Genomic DNA, 20,039 nt, shown 5'->3' with positions numbered 1-20,039 from the left:
GCAGTACTCTGTGGTGACTGAAGCCTTGGAGGCGCCACTCAGACACACCCTAAAAAAAAAACCAATGCACTCGCCAGACCAAATATACATTTACATTTGGCCAGTGCAGATGGTGGATGGGCTCTCTTACAAAGATCTGCGTCACTGTCAGGTCCCTTGCCATTAACACAGGAGGACTTGATGGTGATGCAGATTTGTATGTGAGAGACCATTCATTTGCCAACACTAATTGTTTGGGGTCTGGTATGCGCGATTCTTTTAGGGGGTATCTGCTTTATTTTGGGTATGAACTTAGCAGTACATGAGGAATAATACATTTAAGCAGATAATTTAAACCTTTGTAAATATGGTCTGTACCCACCACTATAGGACGGGTATGCACCATGAGAATAACAAATCAGATAAGAAAATGTGTATCTGACGCATCGGATTAACACAAAATTTTGATGTTCTAGATCTAGAATGTGATGATTAGTTTTGAATAAATGTTGATTTTTTGGTTTAAGAATAAATGTGGATTGTTGTTCATGGGAAAATCCCAGACATCCCCTGAAAATAAGCCCTAGAGTAGAAAATAATATAAGACCCTGCCTTATTTTGGGGTCAACACGGTAGTATAACCCTTGGGCACAGGAGGAAGGGGATGAGGACAATCCTAAATAAAACCCCTGTTCTATGGTCAGTCATAGGAGACTTATTCTTTGCATACATGTTCTTGTCCAATACCAGCTTATGTTATAATTGTTTTACAGGAAAGTCATCAAGAGAATTCCATGCAGTAACATGAGAGAAGACGCCACGCTTCCTTCCGCTCGAGAGGCCAAACTACTAGGCAACCTCAGGCACCCATTCATTGTCCAGTTCTTCACAAGTTTCCTAGAAAAAAAAGATTTCTGCATCGTTACCGAATATTGTGAGGTATAACGCTAACACTAGGAATGGCCAATGGCTATATGGTGTATATGAAATGTTAAAATGAACATTGGGATGTCCTCCAAACGTACTTTGTACAATCAATTAATCAGATACCTAGACTAAAGGCCCCGTTACACGCTACGATTTATCTGACGGTCTCACTAGCGATGTGACGCACCCAGATCGTTGAAACGATTTGCCGAGATCGCACATAGGTCGTTTTGTAGCGGTCACACGTACACATCTCATAAACGACACAACATCGTTCAGCGATATATTGTTTGACCAAGGCGGTCGTGTGGATGTTGTTGGTCGTTGGCAGGATGTGAAACGTACCAATATGTCTGTTGCATTCAAAACGACGAACGAGATGTTAAAAATGAACGACGTTTCGACGATCAACGATTTTCGCGATCGTTCAGAGTCGCTCGTAGGTGTCACATGCAACAACGTCGCTAACGATTACAGAAGTGCGTCACGAAAACCGTGACCCCGACGACATATCGTCAGATAAATCGTAGCGTGTAACGGGGCCTTTAAATCTGGTCACACATGACACAACTGGGAGCTCAACAAGGTTTTAACTTCCAGTAATCGCCCCCATGTTGATTTCTAAAAATAAAACCCAGGATCAATCAACAGGATCTTTTGTATCTGTGGCTTGCCTAGACTAATCCACACTTTTTGAATGCATGAATAAGCTGGTGGTGGTTCGTTATTAAAGAAATGCTGCATAAAAGGTGGTGCTGTACCCATTTAACTTTGAAATGAAAGAGGGCATTACCAGTATGAGACATGCAATGACTGACAGTCTCCTCTCCTGATATACTTGTCTCACATTGGTAACGCCTCTTTTAATTTATAATAAAAGATCTGGTGAGCGCACATCCAGCTGAAATGCATCGCGGTTCAGAGAGAACGCCATACGACGTGGGAGCCAGGGAGGGTGAGTAAATATTTTTGTTTTTTCTTTTTGCAACAAACAAATTTACCAGGAGGTGGACATAGACACAAGGAGGAGGACGTATCTATCAGTAAAGGGACAAAACCAGTATGGGGATATATATACCAGAATGTGCCCAGTAGGGGGATATACATACAAGGAAGGGTCTAGGATTTGAACATATATACTAGGAAGTGGACAAATAAACCAGGATGGGGACATATATACCAGGAGGAGGACACATATACCAGGAAGGAGACAGAAACCAGATGGGGACATATATACCAGAATGTGCCCAGGAGGGGGATGTACATAGCAGGAGGGGCCCAGGATTGGGACATATATGCTAAGAAGGGGACAAATAAACTAGGATAGGAACATATATATATAAGGAGGACATATATGTTAGGAACTGGACATATATACCAGGAAGGATCCAGGAGGGGACATATACACACTGAGGGGGACATACATATCAGTAAGGACCCAGGATGGGGACATATATATCAGTGTGGGGCCCAGGGGAGACACATATATGGCAGTAGGGGGACAGTATATACCAGGATGGGGGACAGTATATACCAGGATGAGGGATGTATATACCAGGATGGGGGACATATTTACTAGGCCGGGTGGCATATACACCAGGATGGAGGACATACTAGGATGGGAAACATATATACCAGGATTGGGGACATATTTACCAGGAAGTAGCCCAGGATGTGGCACATTTACCAGGATGAGGGACATATTTCCCAGGAAGGAGCCCAGGATGGGGGACATATATACCAGGATGGGGGACATATTTACCAGGAAGGAGGCCAGGATGGGGGACATTAGAACAGGATGGGGACAGTACTACATAATGGAGGGGGACTTGTCTATTTTTATAGGATTTAAAACGCTTAATGTGTACATACATATAAATACATCTGACCAATATGCGGGGAAGGGGGGTCCCAGGTCCAAATTTTGCATCAGGGCCCATCAAACTCTAGTTACGCCACAGTGGTGGTGGCGCTGCATGAAAATTATACACTTGCTGCCAGATTTGCCAAAAAGAGGAGGCATCAGCTTATTTTAAAGTAACCCCTTTAACAAGTATGGATTGAAAAGAAAAAAAAAGAAAAGCCTTCCAAGCAGCAGAGATTTATTTAGGATCATAACGACATTTTATTAAAACTCTTCTTTCCCACTTCAAAGACAAAGTAAAATAATACGTATTAAGTGCATTTATTGCTTTTTAATTTCATCTTGTGGATTTTGCAGTGTTTCGCCTCCGGTGATGTGGGGGTGTTTGTCATGCTTGTTATGTACAGATATATTACTTTTGAGTATACCTTTAGGGACTGTTATAGAAGAAGTAAAATATTTTATGATTTTTTATGACTTCTCAGGGTGGAGATCTTGACTGTTATATCCAGCGACAAAAAGACGAAGGAGAGGACCTAACAGAAGGACACGTCATGGAGTGGTTCATCCAGCTACTTCTTGGAGTCAACTATCTTCACGAGAGGTGAGGCACGTCTACAATTACAGCAGTATATAGAGGAAATCAAAACGATTCAACTCCCATTGCAAATTAGGTTTATTAACGAAAGTCACAAAGTTTCTACTCTGTCCAATAAACCAATCAAACAAGGACAATGCAAAAAGTTAAACACAACTAAAAAAAACCCCAGGTGATTCCTTCAAATTCAGCATAAAATGCCACTTTTACTGACCACTACGGTCTCAGAATTATTCAACCCCCTAAATAAAATCCCCCATAAGAGTGCAGATTTACAAAGGACTTTCTTACAAAGGACTGTAAAGTATAGAATGTTTTCCTTTTTCAATTTTTTTATACAGTTTCTGCACATTTTATGTTTGTTTGTTTGTTATTTCCTTATTTAGTTTTATATTAAATATATCTGTCAGGTGATTTTGATGTAGAATGGTAAAGTTATCTTTAAATAGGGCTGATGGAGACCTTTCATGATCAGTCAGTTTTATTGCTCTACCTTCTCCTGTTATCTTTAAATAGAGATTAAGGAGACCTTTCATGATCAGTCAGTTTTAATGCACTACCTTCTCCTGTTATCTTTAAATAGGGCTTAAGGTACCGTCACACTAAGCAACTTACCAGCGATCCCACCAACGATAGGGATCGCTGGTAAGTTGCTAGGAGGTTGCTGGTGAGATGTCACACTAAGCGACGCTCCAGCGATCCCACCAGCAACCTGACCTGGCAGGGATCGCTGGAGCGTGGCTACACGAGTTGCTGGTGAGCTCACCATCAACCAGTGACAAGCCCCCAGCGCAGCGTGGAAGATGCTGCGCTTGGTAACTAAGGTAAATATCGGGAAACCAACCCGATATTTACCTTGGTTACCACTGCACAGAGCTACACGTGCAGAGAGCAGGGAGCAGCGCACACTGAGCGCTGGCTCCTTGCTCTCCTAGTTACAGCACACATCGGGTTAATTAACCCGATGTGTGCTGCAGCTAAATGTGCACAGAGCAGGGAGCAGCGCACAATGCTTAGCACTGGCTCCTTGCTCTCCTAGTTACAGCACACATCGGGTTAATTAACCCGATGTGTGCTGCAGCTAAATGTGCACAGAGCAGGGAGCAGCGCACACTGCTTAGTGCTGGCTCCTTGCTCTCCTAGTTACAGCACACATGGGGTTAATTAACCCGATGTGTGCTGCAGCTACATGTGCACAGAGCAGGAGCCGGCACTGACAGTGAGAGCGGAGGAGGCTGGTATCAAAGGTAAATATCGGGTAACCAAGGACAGGGCTTCTTGGTTACCCGATGTTTACATTGGTTACCAGCCTCTACAGAAGCCGGCTCCTGCTGCCTGCACATTTAGTTGTTGCTGTCTCGCTGTCACACACAGCGATCTGTGCTTCACAGCGGGACAACAACAACTAAAAAATGGCCCAGGACATTCAGCAACAACCAACGACCTCACAGCAGGGGCCAGGTTGTTGCTGGATGTCACACACATCAACATCGCTAGCAACGTCACAAAAGTTGTTCGTTAGCAGCGATGTTGCTAGCGATGTTGCTTAGTGTGACAGGGCCTTTAGGGAAGACCTTTCAGGATCAGTAAGTTTTATTGCTCTACCTTCTTCTGTTATCTTTAAATAGGGCTGATGGAGACCTTTCATGATCAGTCAGTTTTATTGCTCTACCTTCACCTGTTATCTTTAAATAGGGCCTAAGGAGACCTTTCAGGATCAGTCAGTTTTATTACTCTACTTTCTCCTGTTATCTTTAAATAGGGCTTAAGGAGACCTTTCATGATCAGTCAGTTTTAATGCACTACCTTCTTCTGTTATCTTTAAATAGAGCTTAAGTAGACCTTTCAGGATCAGTCAGTTTTATTGCTTTAGCTTCTCCTGTTATCTTTAAATAGGGCTTAAGTAGACCTTTCAGGATCAGTTAGTTTTATTGCTTTACCTTCTCCTGTTATCTTTAAATAGGGCTGATGGGGACCTTTCATGACCAGTCAGTTTTATTGCTCTACCTTCTCCTGTTATCTTTAAATAGGGCTTAAGGTACCGTCACACATAACGAGATCGCTAGCGAGATCGCAGCTGAGTCCGTTTGGTGACGCAGTTGTGATCCCGTTAGCGATCTCGTTATGTGTGACACTTACCAGCGATCAGGCCCCTGCTGTGAGATCTCTAGTCGTTGCAGAATGGTCCAGGCCATTTTCTTCAAAGGTGATGTCCTGCTGGGCAGGACACATCGCTGTGTTTGACACTGTGTGACAGGGTCACAGTGACTGCTGAGATCGTTATACAGGTCGCTACTGCGACCAGTATTGTTCTGCATCGTTGGTAAGATCTGACTGTGTGACATCTCACCTGCAACCTCCCAGCGACTTACCTGCGATCCCTATCAGGTCGCATCGTTTTCGGGATCGCAGGTAAGTCGTTGTGTGTGACTGGGCCTTTAAGGAGACCTTTCAGGATCAGTCAGTTTTATTGCTCTACTTTCTCCTATTATCTTTAAATAGGGCTTAAGGAGACCTTTCATGATCAGTCAGTTTTAATGCACTACCTTCTCCATTTATGTTTAAATAGGGCTTAAGGAGACCTTTCATGATCAGTCAGTTTTATTGCTCTACCTTCTTCTGTTATCTTTGAATAGGGCTTAAGGGGACCTTTCAGGATCAGTCTGTTTTATTGCTCTACCTTCTCCTGTTATCTTTAAATAGAGCTTAAGGAGATATTTCAGGATCAGGAAGTTTTATTTTTGTACCTTATCCTGTTATCTTGTTGTATGGTCTATAGAATTTGGTGTCTGTACACACTAGTCAAACTTATATAAATACAATTAGCATATTCACCCCTCTCCCCAACCACCTACTAGTGCATTCAATATCACTGCTAAGAGGTGGGAGGGAGTATAGGTGGGGGCAGCAGTGCAAATTCAGCACTAAAAGCACTGAGAGGTGGGAGGGTGGAGCAGCGCTTATGCAGTTTGTATTTACCTACACTTGACTTCTTACTACTTCACACTGAATTCTCTGGAGCTTACAACAACATAACAGGATAACTTAGAGCAATAAGACTTAAGGCCCCGTCACACTAAGCAACATCGCTGCTAACGAACAACTTTTGTGACGTTGCTAGCGATGTTGCTGTGTGTGACATCCAGCAACAACCTGGCCCCTGCTGTGAGGTCGTTGGTTGTTGCTGAATGTCCTGGGCCATTTTTAGTTGTTGCTGTCCCGCTGTGAAGCACAGATCGCTGTGTGTGACAGCGAGACAGCAACAACTAAATGTGCAGGCAGCAGGAGCCGGCTTCTGCGGAGGCTGGTAACCAATGTAAACATCGGGTAACCAAGAAGCCCTGTCCTTGGTTACCCGATATTTACCTTTGTTACCAGCCTCAGCCGCTCTCACTGTCAGTGCCGGCTCCTGCTCTGTGCACATGTAGCTGCAGGACACATCGGGTTAATTAACCCGATGTGTGCTGTAGCTATGAGAGCAAGGAGCCAGCGCTAAGCATTGTGCGCTGCTCCCTTCTCTGTGCACATTTAGCTGCAGCACACATCGGGTAATTAACCCGATGTGTGCTGTCCTAGGAGAGCAGGGAGCCAGCGCTCAGTGTGCGCTGCTCCCTGCTCTCTGCACGTGTGGCTGGTCACTGGTTGCTGGTGAGCTCACCAGCAACTCGTGTAGCGACGCTCCAGCGATCCCTGCCAGGTCAGGTTGTTGGTGGGATCGCTGGAGCGTCGCAGTGTGACATCTCACCAGCAACCTCCTAGCAACTTACCAGCGATCCCTATCGTTGTTGGGATCGCTGGTAAGTTGCTTAGTGTGACTGGACTTTTACTGATCCGAAAAGGTTTTCTTAAGCCATATTTAAAGATAACATTTTTATTGTATTAGAAAATCACCTTACAGATTCTTTTTAAGCACAGTACCTTTTGTTTTTGTTTAAAGCCTAAATAATAAGGCAAATCTATTAAAGAACCTAAATATCACTGTAAAGACTAAGTGGTAGGATGTAAATGTGACCTGTTTGTGGCTTGCAGGCAGAGAGTACATCGTGTGTGTGGCATTGGGACCTACCACCCTAGTGGTAAGTTCTGCCAGTATTGATAGTTTTGGGTATATGGACTGGTTGGTAGAGTCAAAACCATATAAATAAAGCATTTTGGTTTGTGGACTAATGAAATAAATGTAGAACTTTAGAGGCATATGGATCAGTCTACGAGACATTTAGCTGAAAAGATCACATTGATAACAGTGAAGTATAGCAGTGGCTCAGTGATTCTTGCAGTAAGGCATGGCGGTGGTTAAGTAATTCCTACAGTGAAGCATGGCGGTGGCTCAGTGATTATTACAGTGAAGCATGGTGGTCGCTCTGTGACTCTTTCAGTGATGCATGGTGGTGGCTCAGAGATTCTTACAGTGAAGCATGCCAGTGACTCTGTGATTTTTTTCAATGAAGCATGCCGGTAGCTCTGTGATTTTAACAGTGAAGCAAGGTGGTGGCTCTGTGATTCTTACAGTGAAGCATAGTGGTAGCCCAGTAATTCCTACAGTGAAGCATGCTGGTGGCTCTGTGATTCTTACAGTGAAGCATAGTGGTAGCTCAGTAATTCATACAGTGAAGCATGGTGGTGGCTCTGTGATTCTTACAGTGAAGCATTGTGGTGGCTCAGTGATAGTGAAGCATGGTGGTCACTCAGTGATAGTGAAGCATGGTGGTGGCTCAGGTATTGTTACAGTGAAGCGTGGTGGTGACTCAGTAATTCCTACAGTGAAGCAAGGTGGGGTTTTAGTGATGCCTACAGGGAAGTATGGAGGAAGCTCAGTGATGCCTACAGTGATGAGTACAGTTAAGCATGGCAGTGCTCAGTGATGCCCACAGTTAAAGGGGTTGCTGGGTTTAAATTCACAAGTCTGCAGTCACTCAATGTCACTCAATGTGCATGCAGATTTGTGAATCCTCACATCACATGCACTGTGTGTTGTGAGGGTTCAGCGGTGGGAGAGCTAGGATTGGCGGTCATGTGGCTGCGAGTATGCAATATGCATACTCCTGGCCAAATTTGGACTAGATGGGAGTAGCCTTGTTCAATACACTTGCACTGAGCAAGGCCACATCCATCTAGTCAGAATTTGGTCAGGAGTATGCATATTGCATACTCGCTGCCACGTGATCTCCGTTTTGGACTCTGAAACTGGCGAAACCTCAAAGCACACAGTACGTGTGATGTGAGGATTCACGAGTGCCGTAGTCACATTGAGTGACTGCAGACTTGTGGATTTAGAAGGGACAACCCCATTAAGCATGGCCATGGCTAAATCATGCCTACAGTGAAGCATGACGGTGTCTTATTGATGCTCTGGAGCTGTTTTGCTTCCTCTAGATCTGTAACCCTGCAGCGAATTTAGGGCAAGATGATTTCAATCAAGTGTCCAACCCTTGGAGAAAAAGTCATGTCTTCCATGAGGAAGCTGAAGTTTGGGTGTCATTTCAACAAGAAAATAATCCCCACAGTTGACCATGGTCTAAAATTCCTCAGGAACACTGCCAGAAGGTGGTGTCTGGCTTTACATCAAGTTTGTAGTAGGTCGGGTTGAAATATTTAAATTGTTCTTGTTTTATTATTAGTTTATTGCAAAAGGCAGAAAGTTTCTGTCACGATTCCTCTGTGCAGTGCAGCTTGCACATTAGTAGATGCTCTGCTGTCTTTTCCTGGGCTTCTGTATGGCAGGTTTATTGACATCACTGACTTCCATGCTGGTTCTGGGAGGTGCTGATTGCTCAGGTGCTCCATTTTTTGGGTAATTGCTCTGCTTCTTAGTGAGCATTCTCCCAAAACCTTGCCAGTTGTACATTCTGGTTCTGTAGTTGTGCTGTTGGCCTGAGTGCCTGCTTGTGTTCTGATCTTGATTTCCTGACCCCAGACTGTTGTTTGACTCCTCTCTGCTCATCCCCTGTTCCTGTCATGACCTCCTGGCTTTTGACCTCGGACTATTACCTGACTACGTCTCAGTTTACTCCCTGAATCCATTACGTGCTTTCCTGGGATTCTGACCCTCGAATCGTGACCTAACTTTTCCTTTGTGTACTCCATGGGACCATACTTGTCCTCCTGTTACCAGACCCTGGCTTTCCTGACTACTCTATCACAAGTAGTGACTAGCATCACATTTTCTAAATGTTAATAAACTGTTTTCGCAATAGGGATTGCATAATTTTGATTGCAACTGTATTAAGCAATAAGATACCCTATATTATGGTTATTACTGTCACTGTGAATGAATATATATTGTCTTCTTAAGGCCCCGTCACACTAAGCAACATCGCTAGCAACATCGCTGCTAACGAACAACTTTTGTGACGTTGCTAGCGATGTTGCTGTGTGTGACATCCAGCAACAACCTGCCCCCTTCTGTGAGGTCGTTGGTTGTTGCTGAATGTCCTGGGCCATTTTTTAGTTGTTGCTGTCCCGCTGTGAAGCACAGATCGCTGTGTGTGACAGCGAGACAGCAACAACTAAATGTGCAGGCAGCAGGAGCCGGCTTCTGCAGAGGCTGGTAACTAATGTAAACATCGGGTAACCAAGAAGCCCTGTCCTTGGTTACCCGATATTTACCTTTGATACCAGCCTCCCCCGCTCTCACTGCCTGTGCTGCCGGCTCCTGCTCTGTGCACATGTAGCTAGCTGCAGGACACATCGGGTTAATTAACTTGATGTGTGCTGTAAGTAGGAGAGCAGGGAGCCAGCGCTAAGCAGTGTGCACTGCTCCCTGCTCTGTGCACATTTAGCTGCAGCACACATCAGGTAATTAACCCCATGTGTGCTGTAGCTAGGAGAGGAAGGAGCCAGCGCTCAGTGTGCGCTGCTCCCTGCTCTCTGCACGTGTAGCTGGTCACTGGTTGCTTGTGAGCTCACCAGCAACTCGTGTAGCCACGCTCCAGCGATCCCTGCCAGGTCAGGTTGCTGGTGGGATCGCTGGAGCGTCGCAGTGTGACAGCTCACCAGCAACCTCCTAGCAACTTACCAGCGATCCCTATCGTTGTTGGGATCGCTGGTAAGTTGCTTAGTGTGACGGTACCTTTAGAGTGAACAGACAGTACATTGTGAAGTGATATCCCCATTCATCAGCTTTAGATAGGACCCTATTTTCTAGGATGCCCCCTTAATAGACAAGTCATGAAGTGTCCTCTTATTACCTACAGAAAATCAGATGTAATCTCTAGGGACATCAGTCAGTAAGTGATCCATTTGCTTGCAGCACCACAAAAAAATTAAGAGTTACACATTCTAATCAAGTGGGACAATATTTTGGGTGATGTCAATGACATTGTCTAACAGGATTCAATTTCAGACAATTTGGAGTAAGGCAGAGCTGTCATTTGCTAAGTCACACCGACATTTGTCAGACAGGACATGTAAAACCTTCCAGTGTTAAGCAGGGACCGGGACTGATTTGTCAAAAGATAAGGAAATAAAAACTTGCAATGAAAGGATTTAATACAATCATATTCAATTGTACTACATTTTACATGCCAAATTGTTATGGCCTCCATAGAAGTAACGAGATCCAATACAGTCAACAGCTATCACGCTAGGTATGGGAAAGTACCAAGCAAAGGGCGAAAGGGAAGGGAAACCCTGTGTCTAGGGAAGAGGGAGATGGTGACCCCTGACCAAACCTACTACTGGGCCCTGGCGTCCCTCACTGCCCTAAATAGGTTCCGTATCTATGCGCCAAATCGGATACCTGACCCTTGCTGACCCTGAAATAGGCCCTAGGTAAGGGATGGATGGTATGAGCGCATAGTCAACCCCTTAATCTGTAGATTGTGCAGTTAGAAAGATAGAAATAAACATATTTTCACACTAGGTATGGGGAACTGTTATGGATGATGTTTCTGTTGACTTGGTTTGGCTTTCCTCGAAATTTAGGAAAAGACACTGTCATGGAAATATTCTTAGAGGAAAGCCAAACCAAGTCAACAGAAACACCATCCATACCAGGGAAGAACCACGCGTACAGCGACAGGGAAGGGAAACCTTGTGTCTAGAGAAGGGGAAATGGTGATCCCTGATCAAGCCTACTGCTGGCCCCTGGTTTCCCTCACCACCCTAGACAGGTTCCGCACCTATGCGCCAAGCAAGATACCTGACCCTGGCTGACCCTGAAATAGGCCCTAACTAAGGAGTGGATGGGATGAGCACTTAGTCAACCCCACTGAGCTCTAAAGAGGACACCGGGAATACACAAAGGGAAAAGTGAACAAATATCTAATCTCCAGATAACTCGGGGAGAGGAACTGCAACAACAACAAGGTTTCTCCAGATGTATGCAAGCCGACTGCTTGCACTGAAGACTTGTTAAGGGTATTAGACCTGTCACTAGCACAGAGTGAGGGGAAATGTGGGAATATAAAGACAGTGCTGATGCAAAACAGCTGAAAGGCTGAGGAACTCCGCAGGGTCCTTAGGAGAAAGGGATAACCCCCAAGAAGGGAAAAAGGGAAAGTCAGAGAGCAACTTGTGAAGCCAAACGCTGCGACCTTCTACATCCGGACACTACAGGACTGTCTGTCAAGCGTGACAACCCGGTGATACCAGCAAAGCAATGATAGACATAACATTGGCATAACTATTTGCTACCTGGCAAACCCATACCAATTTCTTTGGTTAATAGAACAATGGATAACCTTCATCATTTAAGGGGTACAACATTTGAAAACATTGATAGCTAATTGATAGCGGAGGTCCTAAACTGTGGCCTTCACAGATCGCTTTGACCATGTGGCAGCAGTTTTAGGAGACCATAATTTAATTTCTTAACTTTTCTCTTTCAGGTTGGTGATGCACAGAGATCTGAAGACGAAAAACATTTTCTTGAAGGACGGGATCCTGAAAATTGGTAATGTTTGTTATTCCACTCAGCTCACCGCCTAATCTCAGAGGAGAAAGCCATGTTTGTAGACTTAGCTGATACTGGTGATCATCACTGGTCATACCAGTGATGGGACCCCATAACTGAGCTTAAATTGGGGCCTCCCATTGACTGCTCAACACTGATACAACTCCCAACCATGGTCTTTCAAGGTTCCTTGTGTTAAATCCTCACACACATTTCAGGTTTTGCAGAGAGGAGATCCATGCTCATCTTCCCCACACTTAATACCACTGGCGGACATAAAGAGACTAGGTCTTTTAAGCGAGAACAGCATATGGGCTCTTAGCAGTCCAATAGCTTATTAAACTGCACAATTACACCTGCTCTTGGGTCTATATGGGCCTCCTTAGCTCTTTGGCCCCTGTGCGAGTGCACATGTTGCACCAATTATATGTCCATTCCTTCTCAATACTATAGCTAGGCTGAGGCCAATGTGATGGCAGACTATCTCTCATGAGAACTAAGGATTGGATGTGTTGAAGCTCAACATGTCCAATTCTCCTCCAAACCCAACATCTGCCATTGTTGAAGAACTGGGACACTTCCATAACCATTAGATGATTTGGCAGTCCCACCACAATCGGTGGATTGAGACAATGGTTAACCATAATTTACAACTTTTGGAAGTGGATATGCAGGAGATTGTGTAATCCACCATGCTGAATTTGTTTTTTTTCTGCATGACAACCCTTTTTTTATACGACATTCTCACATGCCGTCTAAATGTGCACCTGGACTCCTGGTGTAGTGTCATTGTCCTTGCACTGCTCTACCTCTCCCCAGCATTGATGCTGACTCACCCCTGCGGCTGGACTACGCCCTGCCTCATGGTCCCCCAAGTGTGTCTCCCCTGCCTCCTACTCCTGGGGTCTGTGCACACCGCTCAGGTCCTCCAGGAGTGTGCTTATGGTGCGCACACACACATTCGCTCTTTTACAGGGTCAGAGCACCTATTTCCGGAAGTGCCTCTTAGCCTATGGTTAAGAGACACTAGGCGCTTAAGGCATCCTCCCACTTGGGGAGGTACCTGAGCAACATGGTCAGTTAGACAGCTAATGCCCTCTAGCTAGATAGTTGTCAGGTCCTGTATCCCATACTTATCTGTATCTGCCATGCAATCTGTACCTGCTCACATCTGCCATTCTGTCTTTTCCTGCACCTATCAGCACTAGAGACTCTGTCTGTCCATATTTCAGCCATTCCTGCCCTGGAGGTCAGCTGCCTCAGTCCCGAACACTGCCCTGAGAGTCACGCCTGGTATCTGCCCTGTAGTTTCTTAGTCGATCCCCTCCCATGTCAGGGTTAGCTTGGCTACCCGTTGTGGTCCAGTGGGTCAACTCCCACTCTCCACCTCATCAGCGGAGAGCATTACACCTGGGTTACGCCTAAAGATGAAGCATTTTGCACAGTATACCTTTAATAAAGGCAGGGCAAGTTTCTTGGATTTCTCCAGAGAATTTGGCAGCATCCAAGACATTTGCTAACTCCTCCAAAAGATCTTGAAACCTCCACGTTATCCAGAAGCCTTCCAGACATTCCAGAATAGTAATGTGAGATAAAACAACCCTCCCCTAGTAGCCACATGGGTATCCTCTCTAGTACATTATCCATTGTGTAATTAGGTTAGACGTCGTGCCTTCCGGCTTGTAGTCCCCTACTATCAACCTAAGTGAATCTTCCCTGGGGATTGGGGACCTGCATGTTGTGCATTACATAAAGTGCAGATGACACTTTGAAATTCCACCAGAGAGGATCACAATGGAAAAGAATGCAAATCCAGGGTCCTCACCTCTGCCTGTTACTAGGCAGCCATACAAAGTCATCGCTCTGTGCTGTGCATGCATCATTAGGGAATCTGAAGGACGCTTTTGCTTTCACCATGGCTGTTTTCCTCAACTGATCTACTGTACCTTGATCTCACATTTTCCCTTTGTATGAGCAACGAACCATACAAAGTGCTAACATGAAAGCAACGAAAAAAAAAAGAATGTATAGTCAGGACTTGTCTAGTAGCCATTATAGGTTGCCCAAAGCAGAATCCCTTGAATTGATTGTCTACAACTGGACAACAATCTTTTCAATGTCTCTAATGAGCCATAAAATAAAAAAAAGCATACTTACACTGTAGAGCAAAAGGGTAACAATGTTTTGATATTTTGACTCTCAGGCTCCATATCTCACTTATCCACTACAGCTGTATACTACAAATTACAACCTGTTCTCAGATTTCCTATTAGCTCACTGTGTTATTAGGTTGATTCCCAAGTAAAAGGTCACTGGTTCAAATTGAGGAGCAGCCATGAAGAAGATTTACCAAGACAAGAGAAACAGCATCATCCAGCTCATCGATAGCGGCGTGTAGGCCAAGAAAATTGCCAAAATGCATCATGTGAGACCATGACAGTTGGTAGAATAAGAAATTAAGTCCGTCAATCCATTAAAAAGCCAAGAGGTGGCGTCCAGGCAAGATATCGTAGTCGACAAGTCGGCTCATCACAAGGTCTATCAGTTCTGGAGCGACAAACCTGAGAGTGGAGGCGGCTCGTGTGCTTCATAATAGTGAGATCACAGACGTCCATGCGGCACATGTTACACAAGTCTGGAATGGTGGCCCGAAAAAAGGTGAACAAACCTCGACTTCAATATTATCATAAGAAGCGTTGGCTCGAGTTTGCAAAAAAGTACTAAAAGTGGACAATAGAAAATTGGAAACTGGTGATTTGGCGTGATGAGACGAAAGTCAATAGACGGCTCTGATGGGGCAAATGGGTCTGTAAGACATAAGGGAAAAAGAAGAAAGTGGTTCGAGAAATTGAAGGAACTGTCAAGTTTGGTGGAAGAAACCTGATGATATTGGGGTGTTTCATAGCCAAACTCATTGAATATTTGACCAGGATTGATGATGGTCTCAGTGCTGATCTATATGTGAGGATCCTACAAGATGAGTTACTTCATACACTATAGGTATGAGAAGAACAAAGTACTGTTCCAGCAGGACGACCAAAAGCATACGTTGAGATTGGTGAATAAAAGGTTCAGTGGCAATGAAGTAGAGGAGCTGGATTGTCCCCACAGTCCCCAGACCGCAACCCAATCCAACACTTGTGGGTAAACTATAATAAAAAGCTGTATATGTCGCGGGCGGAGGAGGGGACGCCGCGCTCTCCCACTGCTCGGGTCCGGCTGCCGCTGCTGCCGCGGCCTGCTGCTGCTCGGTGGCTCAAGCGATGGGCCGGATCCCGGGGACTCGAGCGGCGCTCCTCGCCCGTGAGTGAAAGGGGATTGGTTTTTGGGATTGTTTATTGTCCGTGACGCCACCCACGGTTGTGGTGATTGTGTGGACACCACCGCTGCTCTGTATGGGGATCCCGGGAGCGATGACAGGGAGCAGCAAAGTTGTTGGTTCTCCCCTCCGTGGGTAGGTGGGTAGGGGGTAGTTGTCCCGGGGCCCGCTGATGAGGTGGGTGATGAGGGATGGTGGGGCCGGTGCAGGGCTGGACGGGGTGCAGGAACGCGGGGGCAGCGCTGTGCCTTGCGGCACTGTGGTACTCACTCAGCCTGAGACAGGGACACAGTTCTCGGTAAAACACACGGCTGGAAAGACGGTTCCCACGGACGGCTGCACTTGCTGTTCCCCAGTAGTTGACGGTAACGGTCCCTTTTCCTGCACCTGAGATGATGATGGTAACGATGGGTTCCCACCGGTAACCCGCTCCCCGGCTTGGATATGGGCCGGAGGAGCCCTACTTTGCCCGCAGGCACTGGCCCTGAGAAACTGGTGCCCTGGCGGTGGCGGTGTCTCTCTCCAACGGTTGGACTGTTGCCTTCACTCGGGACTTGGTTGTTGGGAGAACCAGAGGTCCCCTTCACTAATGGATTTGGCAAATTCACGGCGACTCCTAGCCTTGCCGGGATCCGAAAGGCCCCTGCCACTGGTGCTGGCTTCACTTTGTATACCGCTCCGGTACCGCCGGGCCACCACCCGTCCGCGGTCCTTTCGGCAACCTCCGGTCAGCCGCTCCTGTGGACAGTCACCGTCGTCTGCTGACCTTGCTGTCTCAGTCCGGGGCACACACCCGGACCAGCTTCAGGCTTTACAAACTGTCACTCTTCTGTCACTACTCTCACTTAGTCTTCCACTTTAACTCCTCTCTCAAGCTCCTCTACCACTTCACTTCCTTCTACTTCCTCCTCCTTAGCTTGACTGCCTGGTTTCCCCGCCTCCAGGGCTGTGAACTCCTCGGTGGGCGGAGCCAACCGCCTGGCCCACCCCCCTGGTGTGGACATCAGCCCCTGGAGGAAGGCAACAAGGATTTTAGGTTAGCCTTGGTGTTCCTAACTGGGGTGTAGGGTGTGGTAGTGTTGTGACCTGTGACCCCTGGCTTGCCCAGGGCGTCACATATACATCCCCAAGTGAAGCGACCAGTATACACCAATATTGGGAACGTGTAGGAGAGACCTGGGATCAGATTTCAGTTGAGACATTCTTGAATCTGATCGAGAGCCCAGAAGGATTCAGGCAGCGAAAGCCAAAGGTGGATTTACAAAATACTAGCAAAATAATACAAACTAAAATTTAGATTGATTTAGATTTTTAGAAGCAAAACAGTAACAATGCAGTGAGATGACAAGAATCTGCATAACTAATCATATGATAAATAGCTGCAAGTCAAATTTATGTTTGAGATAGCCAAGATGATTATAAAATGAAGGTTATCTGACGCTCAACGCTGTAGTGGATGGTGAAATATGGAGCCTGAAAGTGAAAAGATCAAACCATTGTTACCCTTTTGCTCATCAGTGTACCTTCTGAACTGGCACCATTCCTCACCTTCAACCTTGTTGATTTTTTTTTATATCTCTATAACATATTGATTAGTTTTCCTAAATTTGATTTATTTGATGTATCCTCAATTCATATCAAGTTCTAACTTTTCCGTTGTTGCAGACATAACGCTTATCATCCACAGTTCAAGCATACCAAAAAAAATCCCTAGAAACCAATTCACTTGTCCGAGAACTCGGGGTTTAGATATATTATATGGATGACAGTCCTAGAATGAAGTTCCATTTTGCTATAAGCTCTTTCATTACAAAACTGTAATATTATATTGGCCTCTAGATATAATCAGTGTCAACGGAAGCGAAGATTACAGCCAGATATCGGCAAGATTTGTAAGGGGGTCAAAACTTGTGCATGATGCTTAGACTCCAGACATAGCTCGAGGATTGAAGATTGCAGAGGGATGGACAGACATATGTCAGGGTTACCTTTATTCACAGAGTTTGGAGGTTACACTACTTGGAGACACAGATCTTGGTCCTTATCCCACTGGGAGGAACAGAGCTCGGTCAATATACTACTAAAATGCCCAGAGTTTAGTGGGTGTACCGCTAAGGGGCACAGAGCTTTGTGGTTCTACTACTAAGATTGGCGGTTGCACTGCTTAGTATAACCACAAAGCTTAATGCCTCTATCAGGAGACACACAGCTTGGTGGTTATCCTACTCTAACAGACACAGTGTCTTGGAAGTTGCACTGTTAAGATGCACAGAACTTAGTGGTTTTAGAATTACTATACTAGTATTTTTTCACAATACTGGCAAGTGGTTTTCCCCAAACTCAATCAGTATGGCAATTTGGATTCCAGACAACTATCACAACACAGTTGGTCCTGGAGCCACACTCTCGCTCTATGCAAGGCTTCCGGTGTTGGCCACATGTCACACTCACTGCCGTGTGATGGTACTGCGGAGAGCTGAAGTGAACCCACTGGACCAAAGGGAAACTCTGGGTCTACCCTAACGTGGGGTGGAGGACCGGGACTGTGGCAGCTGACCCCCAGGACAGGGGCAGCCACAGGAGCAGACAGGACTGAGAACCACCAGGGTGGCTCAAGGTAGGTAGCACAAGCAGGATGGACAGGCAAAGTCTATAGAACCAACAGGGCAAAACGGGCAGGAAAAGTCACTAACATGGAACATGGCACGGCTAGGGCAGGACGGGCAGACAGAGTCTCTAATAACAACAGGGCAGGCAGAGTCCAAGTTAAAAGCAGGATGGGACTGGAACCAGGTGCCAACAGGCAAAACGGGCTGGTAGCTAGGTACGACAGAACAGGCTGGACCTAGGTGCCAACAGGCAGGATGGGCTGGGAAACAGGAACGGGAAGGAGACACTGGACCTATATGCCAACAGGAGGGACAGGCTGGAAGCCATGTACAGGCAGGACAGGAATGGAACCAGGTGCAACATGCAGGACAGGCTCGTAGCCAGGTACAGGCAGGACAGGCTGGACCCAGGTGCCAACAGGCAGGACAGGCTGGGAACCAGATACAGGCAGAACAGGTTGGAACCAGGTGCCAACAGCAGGATGAGCTGGTAGCTAGGTACGGGCAGGACAGGCTGCACCCAGGTGCAAACAGGCAGGATGGGCTGGGAACCTGGTACGGGCAGGATCAGGACAGGATGGGCAGGAACAGGACAGAACCAGATGGGACAGATGACCTGACAACTGACTAGACAGTACAAACTGACTAACAGAATCTATGCTGTTGAACAGGCACCTCCCCAAGTGGGAGAATGCCTTAAATACCCAGCGCTTCTCAGCGATAGGTTGAGAGGCACTTCCTGGGAGCGACACACTGGCCCTTTAAGAGAGAAACAGCAACGTGCATGCACTCCATATGAGGGCTCCCGGAGGACCTGTGACACGCACACAGACTCCAGCGAGCAGGCACGCTGGGCAGCAAGGGAGCCAGCCAAGTCAGTGAGTCAGTGCACATCCCTGCAAGAGGGGAGAGGCAGGGATGTAGCATTACACCACAGCTTCTCAGGACATGAAAGCTCAAGCCACACCAGAGTTTGTCCTTACAGTCCACAGGTTCCGATGACTCCCATTGTGGAAACCTTGTCAGAGTGGAGGAAAAATCTGACCTAAATATAAACCCTGGAAAAGTGCTACAAAAGAGATTCCCTGAAGTAACCTAAAGGCAGAAGATCACTGTAGCACCAGCGTCTACACAGAGACACCAACTTACTCACCACTCTGGCTGGATTGCGTCCTCTCCCGAACTTCCCTGGCCATTCATGCTGCCTCCAGCTCCTCCTGGTACCTGTACATGCTGCACAGGGTTCCCGGGAGTGCACCTAAGATGCATGTGCACACACCGACCCTCCTCTTAAAGACCTGGTGTGCCATTTTCTGGGAATATGCCTCTCAACCTATGGCTGAATGGCATTGTGTATTAAAGGCACCCTCCCATTAGGGGAGGTGTCTGTGCAACCCATTCAGTTAGTCATTATCCCAGTCATCTAGCTAGTTGGCAGATTGTCAGGTTCCGTTATCCCCGTCTCTGTCACCTGAGTCTGCTTTCCCATACCTGCCTATCCCTGCCGCACCCACCATTCCTGTCCCCCCTGTGGTCCAGTGGCTCCACTAACCCCACTCGCTGCCCTAAAACGTGCCGTGAGTATTACAGCACGCCGGCATTATTTTGGCATGATTCTCAGTTTGAAGAATGGTTCTCCTGTCAGTGCATGTGCTCCAAATGTAATCACGTCCCCAATAATTGTGTAATCAAAATCAATTACGCTGTGACCTGGCATGTTATTAAATGCAGATGAAAAATGCCAGCTATAATCCGTAAAGAAGCTCTTACAGTCCTTACCGATAAATCAGACACTTCCCCTACAGGACTACTATTAATCCATACTGGTATATATAGACGAACACAGAGGG

The 20,039-nt window shown here is 46.2% G+C and overlaps 1 protein-coding gene across 1 annotated transcript in view; it reads left to right on the top strand.

Annotated features, from left to right (window-relative positions):
• The first annotated feature begins 643 nt into the window (after window positions 1-643).
• Window positions 644-20,039, top strand: part of LOC142254391 (serine/threonine-protein kinase Nek11-like) — a 216,387-nt gene continuing 196,991 nt past the window's right edge. The window contains exons 1-4 of the mRNA XM_075325433.1: window positions 644-678; window positions 753-918; window positions 3,256-3,374; window positions 12,197-12,261. Coding sequence (XP_075181548.1) covers window positions 644-678; window positions 753-918; window positions 3,256-3,374; window positions 12,197-12,261 — 385 coding nt within the window. The remainder of the gene's footprint in view (window positions 679-752; window positions 919-3,255; window positions 3,375-12,196; window positions 12,262-20,039) is intronic.

This window comes from Anomaloglossus baeobatrachus, chromosome 10, assembly GCF_048569485.1.
Source record: "Anomaloglossus baeobatrachus isolate aAnoBae1 chromosome 10, aAnoBae1.hap1, whole genome shotgun sequence".
Lineage (NCBI taxonomy): Eukaryota > Metazoa > Chordata > Amphibia > Anura > Aromobatidae > Anomaloglossus > Anomaloglossus baeobatrachus.
This window is presented reverse-complemented; position numbering and strand designations above follow the sequence as displayed.